Genomic DNA, 11,025 nt, shown 5'->3' with positions numbered 1-11,025 from the left:
GCCATGATGAGCCAAATACATTTATGTATTCTACCATCTATGGGGAAAGGCTGAGGTGGCAGAATACTCACCTCCCATGGCCTGTTGGGCGATAAGTCTGTCAAATGGGTATATGGCAGCTCACGTTCTGCACGATCAGCTTTTGCTTATCAGAAGAAATGCACAGAAGCCTTTGTAGGCTTTACTGATAGTTTCCAGGTCATCGATTGATAAATTCAGTCTTTATGAAACTTTCAGATCAGCATTGATCCATGATACTTTGTATCGTATTTACCCAGTTGATGCCCTATCAGTGCTGCACGTACCGCGACGCAGCAATGCCAGTTCTGGTTCTAATCTGTCGGAAAAATGACCCGGTCAGAGCAGAGTCCAGCATGTCTCATGCATTTAATTGCCAGAGCGCTGCATAAAGTTCTACCAAATGGCTTTTTGATTTAGCTCCCCATATTGATAACATTTGTTCAGGTGAGTGGATAAGCCGCAGCCACTTGAACTAGGGAAAATCAAGGTTTCTGATACCCAATTAATGACCCATTAATAACCATCCTGTCAGTTATTTTCAGAACGATAAGAGAAAAGCAGGGTTAATTGTGTTCGGAAAGCAACATTCCAATTGGTTTCTTAAGCTTCTTTCAAACAGCTCTGCCCAATGCCAGCCAATTCCCGGGCACATCTGAAGTACCCTTATCTTATCGGAGGGGAGACACTTGTATAAAGACAACCGCAGACTGGGCTCCGCTACTGTGTCCCAACAGCTGCGGAGTAAGTGGCAAACACCGCTTCTGCATAATGACTAAGAAATATATTCTGGACCAGAGTTCTCCGGTCAGTGAGCTGGGTAAGTAATCTGAACAGAGGGGAAGAGCTAGGAAATCCATTCCTAATTAGTGGTTTCCTTAATTCAGAGGGTGAGTCAAGCTTCCTTACTATGTTTCACACCTACAGAGGCATTTATTTTCTCAAAGCAACGGAGCATTGTTCAAATAATAAAATATTTTTGTCGCCCTTTGTAGGTGCTGACAAAGCAGTCATTGTCTCATGGGCAGCACCCTCATGTTTATCTTTAGCAAGGCTACTGGCAGCTAGGTTCGATTATCAAAACACAAAGCAACCCAAGAGTTTTGGAAACAACATAAATCTTCCTGCCCCCGGGCATAAATTATTGGGGGTCAGGAAAAAAATTTCCCTGGGGGTACGCTACCCCATAACCGCCACTGCAGGGCTTCTAGTACCTTTCTCTGAAGCAGCTGGTGTTAACCACTGTTGGAGACAGGATGCTAAACTAAATGACCTGGGGCCTGATTCAGCATGAGTGTCCAGCGGAGGGCAACGAAAATGATTAGGGGGCTGGGGCACATGACTTACAAGGAGAGGCTAAGGGAACTGGGCTTGTTTAGTCTGCAGAAGAGAAGAGCGAGGGGGGATTTGATAGCAGCCTTCAACTACCTGAAGGGGGGTTCCAAAAAGGATGGAGCTCGGCTGTTCTCAGTGGTGGCAGATGACAGAACAAGGAGCAGTGGTCTCAAGTCACAGTGGGGGAGGTCTAGGTTGGATATTAGGAAACACTATTTCACTAGAACAACAAGGAGTCTGGTGGCACCTTAAAGACTAACGGATTTATTTGAGCATAAGCTTTTATGGGTAAAAAAAAACACTTCTTCAGATGTATGGCCATGCATCTGAAGAAGTGTGTGTGTGTGGGGGGGGGTTACCCACAAGCTCCACACATTTGCTGCCCAGATATCTGTGCTGAATTCAGTGGTTTTGTTTCTCTGATAACATCATGTGTAATTATTTTGCTCCCGTGTGTTTTAAACAAAAGGAAAGCAGCATTGCAAAACTTGTCTGCTTGGGAAAAGTTGAAGCTTCAGACAAATATAATGATCTTTCTTCTCTCCAAACCCCTATGGACAGTAACTAAAAGCCAGTGATTAGTCTTGCTTGTTTGTCTACAAAGCTCTCTCCTATTCCAGGAGTACAAGCAAGCATGTGCGACGTGCACTGTGGCAGACAGTTTAATTTGTCGAGGGTGACATTTCTTATGGTGACTGGCAAGTTTTTCTCTTCTTCATCTGCCCTTAACACATAGCTTGATCTCTCTGTCTTGCATTCCCTGATGTATCAGGGTGAAACAGCAGGTCTGTTTGGGTGGATTATAATAAAATTGCGGGGTGGGGAAACAGAGATAGGGGAACATGCAGTGTGTATGAACTTTTGAAATTGCCACAATGATGCACCAGCCACATCCCAATTCTATTCTGACTGTATCACAAACTTAGGTGACAAAGGTGACAACATTTCTTTCTTTATTTTTGCATTATAGTTTTCAGAAAATAATTATTTCAAATATTTGATCTCTAGGTTTTCCTAGCCACAAGTCACTGTGGAGCTGTGTGGGAACCAGAATTTGCCTCCCACATAAAAGTTTTCATTTCTGAATAAAAATGTCCTTCTGTATTGTAACAACGAGTCAGACATGGGAAATTTTCCATCAGAGGGAGATTTAAAAAAAAAAATCCATTTGTGAAGAACTGAAATGAAACTTGTTGAAAATTTCTGGTCCCGTCTCCCCAGGCTCTGTGGCAGTTCACTAGGTGAGCTGCCGAGGCTCCACAGAGGGGCAGGAAACCTGCTGGTTTCCATCAAAATTGATACATGATTGCAGCATTGTTGGACAGAAAAATGTTCTGTTGGAAATTTTCCAACCATCTCTACAGAACAGAGCACTCACGCTGAACAGTATATTTAATAAGGGGGGAAATCACTTATACTTTATGGAGTTAAGTAATAAACCAGTGAAGGATAAAACAGACTTTGACATCATGGAACAGATTTTTAGTATGTTTTATAAGAACTAAAGTATTCTCCATTAGCCAATCTATATAAAATCCTTGTAGACGATTTTGTAAAAAGCAACATCAAGGATACTGCCATAAGCATATATTATAATAGGTAGGAGTAGAACCTGGGAGTCTTGACTTCCAAAGTTCCTGCTCTAACCATTGGACTCCATATTTGTTATTTGGAGAGGCAGTGAGATCCAGTGAATGGGGAACTGGATTGCAAGCCAGGAGCTCTGGGTTCTATTCCCACCTTTGCCACTGACTTGTTGCGTGGCCTTGGGAAAGGCATTACCTCTTTCTGTGCCTTAGTTTCCCCCTTCCATCCTCCTCTCTTTAAATGTGAGCTCTTCTCAGGGATTGTCTGCCTGGCACGCTGGGGGCCCCCATCTCAGTTGGAGCCTCTTGATGCTACAGCTAATATCAATATAACCACTTTTCAGTATTTCTCAAGACACTACTGGAACTTAAATAATAATGACATTCTTTTCAGTTCCACACGGTGTAGTAGTTGGCAATAAGGTCAGTCCTATAAAAAAAAGTCTGCACAAAAGCCCTATTGCTCTGGAAGCAGCTAGGTCCTAAAGATCATGCACCAAGTTGTCTTGATCAAAGTGTCTCTGTCTGACCCCTGAGTTCTTGCATGAAGAAGAAGGATTCTGTTTATCTAAGGGTATGTCTACACTACGAAATTAGTTCGAATTTATAGAAGCCGGTTTTATTGAAATCGGTTGTATACAGCCGATTGTGTATGTCCACACAATAAAATGCTCTAGGTGCTCTAGTCGGCAGACCGCGTCCACAGTACGAGGCTAGCGTCGACTTCCGGAGCATTGCACTATGGGTAGCTATCCCACAGCTATCCCACAGTTCCCGCAGTCTCTGCCGCCCCTTGGAATTCTGGGTTGAGATCCCAATGCCCGGATGATGCAAAACAGTGTCGCGGGCGGTTCTGGGTACATGTCGTCAGGCCCCTCCCTCCCCCGTCACAGCAACGGCAGACAATAGATTCGCGCCTTTTTATCTGGGTTACCTGGGTTACCTGTGCAGACAACATGGAGCCCGCTCAGCACAGCTGAGCTCACCATCACCATATGTCCTCTGGGTGCCGGCAGACGTGGGACTGCATTGCTACACAGCAGCAGCTGCTAACTGCCTTTTGGCGGTAGACGGTGCAGTAGACTGGTAGCCTTCATCGGCGATCTGGGTGCTGGCAGCCGTGGGGCTTGCCTTTTGGCAGTAAATGGTGTATTATGACTGTTAGCCGGCCTATTACAAGTCGGGTCATCGCACGTTAGCAGAGTCTTCCCTGAGCAGCAGCTCGTGCAATAGGCCTGAAGACCATCGTCATACACCGCCCAGTATTTGCTGCCAAGCACCCAGAAAGATGCCGAGGGCTATCAGTCACGCTGCACCGTCGTCTTAAGATGTAAAAAATAGATTTTCTCTGTATTCATTTGCTTCCCCCTCCCTCCGTCAACAGGGTTTTCAGTTTAATCTTTGGGGGGGACCAGTCTGTGACAGTTGTTTGTGTCTCTCCCTGATGCACAGCCACCGTTCTTTATTTTAATTCCCTGTGCCTGTACGCCATGTCGTCACTCGGCCCCCCTCCCTCCTTCCCCTAGGCCGTCAGATACTACGTTTGCGCCACAGCTCGAGCCGAGAAGCGGTTCGCGCCTTTTCTTTGAATTCTGGGTTGAGATCCCAATGCCCGGATGATGCAAAACAGTGTCGCGGGCGGTTCTGGGTACATGTCGTCAGGCCCCTCCCCCCTCGTCACAGCAACGGCAGACAATAGATTCGCGCCTTTTTACCTGGGTTACCTGTGCAGACAACATACCACGGCAAGCATGGAGCCCGCTCAGCTCAGCTGAGCTCACCGTCACCATATGTCCTCTGGGTGCCGGCAGACGTGGGACTGCATTGCTACACAGCAGCAGCTGCTAACTGCCTTTTGGCGGTAGACGGTGTAGCATGAGTGATAGCCGTGGGGCTGGCAGCCGTAGTGCTGCATTGCACCAGCCCCTTGCAGGCGATGGTATATTATGACTGGTACCCGTCGTCGTCGTACTGGTATGGCTGTCAATCATGGCCACCTGGGCAGACATGCTACTGTTTCGATGATGACGGTTACCAGTCATAATATACTATTTTCTGCCAATTGCCCAATATTGTCTGCTAAGCACCCAGAAGAGGCCGAGGGCGATGCTGGGTGCTGGCGGACGTGGGGCTGGCAGACGTGGGGCTGCATTGCTACACAGCAGCAGCCCCTTGCCTTTTGGCAGATGATGGCATATTATGATTGGTATCCGTCATCGTCATACTGGTATGGCTGTCACTCATGCTGCAGCGTCGGCTGCCACCTTAAGATGTAAAAAATAGATTTGTTCTGTGTTCATTTGCTTCCCCTTCCTCCGTGAAATCAACGGCCTGCTAAGCCCAGGGTTTCCAGTTTAATCTTTGGGGGGACCATTCTGTGTGACAGTTGTTTGTGTTTCTCCCTGTTCCTGTACCTGTACGCCATGTCGTCACTCGGCCCTCCCTCCCTCCCGCCCTCCTTCTCCTGGTCCATCAGATACTACTTTCGCGCCTTTTTTCTGACCAGGCGCCATAGCTAGCACTGGGATCATGGAGCCCGCTCAGATCACCGCGGCAATTATGAGCACTATGAACACCACGCGCATTGTCCTGGAGTACATGCAGAGCCAGAACATGCCAAGGCGAAACCCGGACCAGGCGAGGAGGCGATTGCAGCGCGGCGACGAGAGTGATGAGGAAATTGACATGGCCATAGACCTCTCACAAGGCACAGGCCCCAGCAATGTGGAAATCATGGTGTTACTGGGGCAGGTTGATACCGTGGAACGCCGATTCTGGGCCCGGGAAACAAGCACAGACTGGTGGGACCGCATCGTGCTGCAGGTATGGGACGATTCCCAGTGGCTGCGAAACTTTCGCATGCGTAAGGGCACTTTCATGGAACTTTGTGACTTGCTTTCCCCTGCCCTGAAACGCCAGGATACCAAGATGAGAGCAGCCCTCACAGTTGAGAAGCGAGTGGCAATAGCCCTGTGGAAGCTTGCAACGCCAGACAGCTACCGGTCAGTCGGGAATCAATTTGGAGTGGGCAAATCTACTGTGGGGGCTGCTGTGATCCAATTTGCCAGGGCAATGAAAGACCTGGTGATAGCAAGGGTAGTGACTCTGGGCAACGTGCAGTCAATAGTGGATGGTTTTGCTGAAATGGGATTCCCAAACTGTGGCGGGGCCATAGACGGAACCCATATCCCTATCTTGTCACCGGAGCACCAAGCCACCGACTACATAAACCGCAAGGGGTACTTTTCAATGCTGCTGCAAGCCCTGGTGGATCACAAGGGACGTTTCACCAACATCAACGTGGGATGGCCGGGAAAGGTACATGATGCTCGCGTCTTCAGGAACTCTGCTCTGTTTCGAAAGCTGGAGGAAGGGACTTTCTTCCCGGACCAGAAAGTGACCATTGGGGATGTTGAAATGCCTATCGTGATCCTTGGGGACCCAGCCTACCCCTTAATGCCATGGCTCATGAAGCCATACACAGGCAGCCTGGACAGGAGTCAGGACCTGTTCAACTACAGGCTGAGCAAGTGCCGAATGGTGGTGGAATGTGCATTTGGACGTTTAAAAGCGCGCTGGCGCAGCTTACTGACTCGCTCAGACCTCAGCGAAAAGAATATCCCCATTGTTATTGCTGCTTGCTGTGCGCTCCACAATATCTGTGAGAGTAAGGGGGAGACATTTATGGCGGGGTGGGAGGTTGAGGCAACTCGCCTGGCCGCTGATTACGCGCAGCCAGACACCAGGGCGGTTAGAGGAGCACAGCAGGGCGCGGTGCGCATCAGAGAAGCTTTGAAAACGAGTTTTGTGACTGGCCAGGCTACTGTGTGAAACTTCTGTTTGTTTCTCCTTGATGAACCCTCCAACCCCCCCCCCGACCCGGTTCACTCTACTTCCCTGTAAACCAACCACCCCACCCCACCCTCCCCTCCCCTCCCGCTTGCAGAGGCAATAAAGTCATTGTTTTTTCACATTCATGCATTCTTTATTAGTTCCTTACAGAGGTAGGGGGATAATTGCCAAGGTAGCAGGGATGGGTGGGGGAGGAGGGATGGAAAAGGACACACTGCATTTTAAAACTTTAACTCTTATTGAAGCCCAGCCTTCTGATGCTTGGGCGATCATCTGGGGTGGAGTGACTGGGTGGACGGAGGCCCCCCCACCGTGTTCTTGGGCGTCTGGGTGACGAGGCTATGGAACTTGGGGAGGAGGGCTGTTGGTTACACAGGGGCTGTAGCGGCGGTCTCTGCTCCTGCTGCCTTTCCTGCAACTCAACCATACGCTCGAGCATATCACTTTGATGCTCCAGCAGACGGAGCATTGCCTCTTGCCGTCTGTCTGCAAGCTGACGCCACCTATCGTCTTCAGCCCGCCACCTCTCCTCTCGTTCATGTTGGACTTTTCTCATCTCCGACATTGACTGCCTCCACGCATTCTGCTGTGCTCTATCAGCGTGGGAGGACATCTGCAGCTCCGTGAACATCTCGTCCCTCGTCTTACGTTTTCTCTTTCTAATGTTCACGAGCCTCTGCGAAGGAGAAACATTTGCAGCTGGTGGAGGAGAAGGGAGAGGTGGTTAAAAAAGACACATTTTAGGGAACAATGGGTACACTCTTTCATTACAAGGTCGCATATTTCGGCTTGCAGGCAGCCATCGTAGGCCACAGTGTTTTGGCTTATTTAACCTTCTTAACATGCGGGAAAGGTTGCAAACAGCAGCGCATTTCCCATCTCAAGGATGAATTGGGTTGTCCATTTAAAATGGGGTTTCAATGTAAAAGGAGGGGGCTGCGGTTTCCCGGTTAACATGCGGCACAAACACAAGTAAACCACCCCCCCCCACACACACACACACGATTCTCTGGGATGATCACTTCACCCCTCCCCCCCACCGCGTGGTTAACAGCGGGGAACATTTCTGGTCCGAATAGCAGGAACGGGCGCCTCTGAATGTCCCCCTTAATAAAATCACCCCATTTCAACCAGGAGAGCTTTCTGGAGATGTCCCTGGAGGATTTCCGCTCCATCCCCATACACGTTAACAGACTTGCTTGCTTTTTTTTGTAATGTTTACAAATATTTACAAAGTTACACTCACCAGAGGTCTCCTGTGTGCCCTGAGGGTCTTGGGTGAGTTCGGGGGTTACTGGTTCCAGGTCCAGTGTCACAAACATATCCTGGCTGTTGGGGAAACCGGTTTCTCCGCTTCCTTGCTGCTGTGAGCTACCTACAGTACCTCCATCGTCATCTTCCTCGTTCCCCGAACCGTCTTCCCTGTGTGTTTCTCCAGTGAGAGAGTCATAGCACACGGTTGGGGTAGCGGTGGCTGCACCCCCTAGGATCGCATGCAGCTCCGCGTAGTAGCGGCAAGTTTGCGGCTCTGCCCCGGACCTTCCGTTTGCTTCTCTGGCTTTGTGGTAGGCTTGCCTTAGCTCCTTAATTTTCACGCGGCACTGCTGTGTGTCCCTGTTATGGCCTCGGTCCTTCATGGCCTTGGAGATCTTTTCTAATACTTTTCCATTTCTTTTACTGCTACGGAGTTCAGCTATCACTGCTTCATCTCCCCATATGGCGAGCAGATCTCGTACCTCCCGTTCGGTCCATGCTGGAGCTCTTTTGCGATCCTGGGAGGACTCCATGACGGTTACCTGTGCTGATGAGCTCTGCGTGGTCACCTGTGCTCTCCACGCTGGGCAAACAGGAAATGAAATTCAAACCTTCGCGGGTCTTTTCCTGTCTACCTGGTCAGTGCATCTGAGTTGAGAGCGCTGTCCAGAGCGGTCACAATGAAGCACTGTGGGATAGCTCCCGGAGGCCAATAACATCGAATTCCGTCCACACTACCCCAATTCCGACCCGCAAAGGCCGGTTTTATCGCTAATCCCCTCGTCGGAGGTGGTGTAAAGAAACCGGTTTAAAGGGCCCTTTAAGTCGAAAGAAAGGGCCTCGTTGTGTGGACGTGTCCAGGCTTAATTCGGTTTAACGCTGCTAAAGTCGACCTAAACCCGTAGTGTAGACCAGGCCTAAGTACTTACATAGGTCCCATCAGTATAGTATCTGAGTGTCTGTTAATTCTCTCCCAAATATGTAAATGAGCATTAGGCGACTAGAGACCTCTGAAGATCTGGGCCTTTATTCTCACAGTTCCCTGGGAGGTAGGGAAGTATTAGCCCATTTTACAGACGGGGAAAGTGAGGCATGGAGAAATTAAACCCAATTTTTTTTCAAAAGTGGCCACTGATTTTAGGTCCACAACTTGACATACTAAGGCAAAGATCCTCGAAAGTATTTAGGCGCCTAATTTGCATTGATTTCAACTTTTGAGGAGGGGGAGGGCCTGAGTGCTTGTGTACCCTCTGCTATCACCATGCTCTCGGATGAACTCTCACAGAAAAAAAAAGATAAATGATAAAAGACAAAAACACCATATCGCCCATGGGTGAACACTTCAGAAAGCAATCACCCTATATCTTGACTCATCAGTCCTCATCCTCAAAGGAAACCTGCCCAACACTTTCAAAGACGAGCCTGGGAGATTAATTTCATAACTTTGTTAGATAATAAAAATCATGACCTTAATAAAGACACTGGATTTATGGCTTATTACAACAACCTGTAACCTACTAACACCCCTTTTTGTTCTAACAGAGGTGTTAATGGGCCGCTTCAGCGTGAATGGTCCCTTAGAATACGTGCTAACTGCTTCTGCTAAACAATCTGTTTGATCTTGTATATAGCACAAAAGCTTGTCTCTCTCACCAGCAGAAGTTGGTCCCATAAAAGATATGGGACTCACCCACCTTGTCTCTCTACTATAGAAGTCAGCAGCGACAGTGAGCATGTAGTTCCTTTGAAAGTCAGGCCAAGGCACTTCACGTGGGGCTCCCCAAAGACAGGCAGCAGTTACCCCACGTCCATCCTCCTACCCCTTAGGGGTAAATGCTGCTCTGTTGGTTACTTCAGACTTTCTGTTCACAGGGAGGCTTGGGTAATATTTTTTCTGAAAGGGGGTAGAGCTTTAAGGGAATGTCCTGCCGCCATGTGGTCTGATTAGGCTGTGATTGGGATGTGGCCAAAAAGGGGTTACCGTCACCTCCTCCCTAAAGAACTCCCCCTCTCATCAATCTCCATTGATCACTAGGGCCAAGCAACACTGTTGGGCTGGGTCTCAGGCAACCTGGGTTCTAGTTTCCGCTCCGCCACTGCCCTGCTGGGCATTCTTGGACAAGTCAGGGCTCTCTGCCTCAGTTTCCCCAGTGCGGCACTGCACCAGGAGGCCCTGCATTCCCACGGTGGAGCTGTACTAGAAGGCCCTTTAGTCCCCGTACAGAGCTTCACCGGCAGAGGTCCCTGTCCCCACTACGGACCGCGTGCCTCCAATGCAGAATTGTATCGAGAGGCCCTGTGTCCCCACGGTGGAGCTGCACCGGGAGGCCCAGTGTCTCCATGGTGAAGCTGCATCGGGAGGCCCCCTGTTCTTTTTATCAGGAGGCCCTGTGTCCCCACGGTGGAGCTGCACCGGGAGGCCCAGTGTCTCCATGGTGAAGCTGCATCGGGAGGCCCCCTGTTCTTTTTATCAGGAGGCCCTGTGTCCCCACGGTGGAGCTGCACCGGGAGGCTCAGTGTCCCCACGGTGGAGCTGCACCCTGAGGCCCTGCGTTCCAATCCCCAGCACTCCGCAGCAACTATGCTATTCACAGGCAAGCCCGCCCCCTCCCGTCGCAGTTTGATTGGCTGCCCCGGGAGACCCTGTGCGTCAGCACGCAACGTAGGGCTCAGCCGCCGCGCGCCCAAAGGGGCGGGGAGCAGGGGCGTGGCCCGGCGGCCAGGGGGCGGGGCCGGAGCCCGGGCCGGGTTGGCGGCGGCGCGGCCTGGAGCCGAGAGACATGGAGCCAGGGAGGCCCCAGGGGAGGGCAGCGGGGCCGGGCGGCGGCGGCGGCTCAGGAGCGGGGCGGTGAGCGCCGGGCCCGGCTAATCTTGGGGGCGGGGCTAGGAATGGAGGGGCGGGGCGTGTGGGATGGTACCGGGGTGGGGGCTGGCACGGGTGGCGGGAGCTGGTACCGGGGTGGGGGGGGGGGCAGAGGCG

General features: G+C 50.4%; 1 protein-coding gene across 5 annotated transcripts in view; it reads left to right on the top strand.

Annotated features, from left to right (window-relative positions):
- The first annotated feature begins 758 nt into the window (after positions 1 to 758).
- SLC11A2 (solute carrier family 11 member 2) overlaps positions 759 to 11,025 on the top strand; it is a 46,016-nt gene continuing 35,749 nt past the window's right edge. For 3 of the 5 annotated variants that reach the window (XM_034793240.1, XM_034793241.1, XM_034793238.1), the window contains exon 1: positions 759 to 838. In XM_034793240.1, coding sequence (XP_034649131.1) covers positions 790 to 838 — 49 coding nt within the window. In that variant the 5' untranslated portion in view covers positions 759 to 789. Of the gene's footprint in view, positions 839 to 10,764; positions 10,894 to 11,025 lie in introns of those variants that run through there. The other 2 variants (XM_034793246.1, XM_034793242.1) reach the window with 1 other exon arrangement.

Source organism: Trachemys scripta, chromosome 16 (genome assembly GCF_013100865.1).
Source record: "Trachemys scripta elegans isolate TJP31775 chromosome 16, CAS_Tse_1.0, whole genome shotgun sequence".
Lineage (NCBI taxonomy): Eukaryota > Metazoa > Chordata > Testudines > Emydidae > Trachemys > Trachemys scripta.
This window is presented reverse-complemented; position numbering and strand designations above follow the sequence as displayed.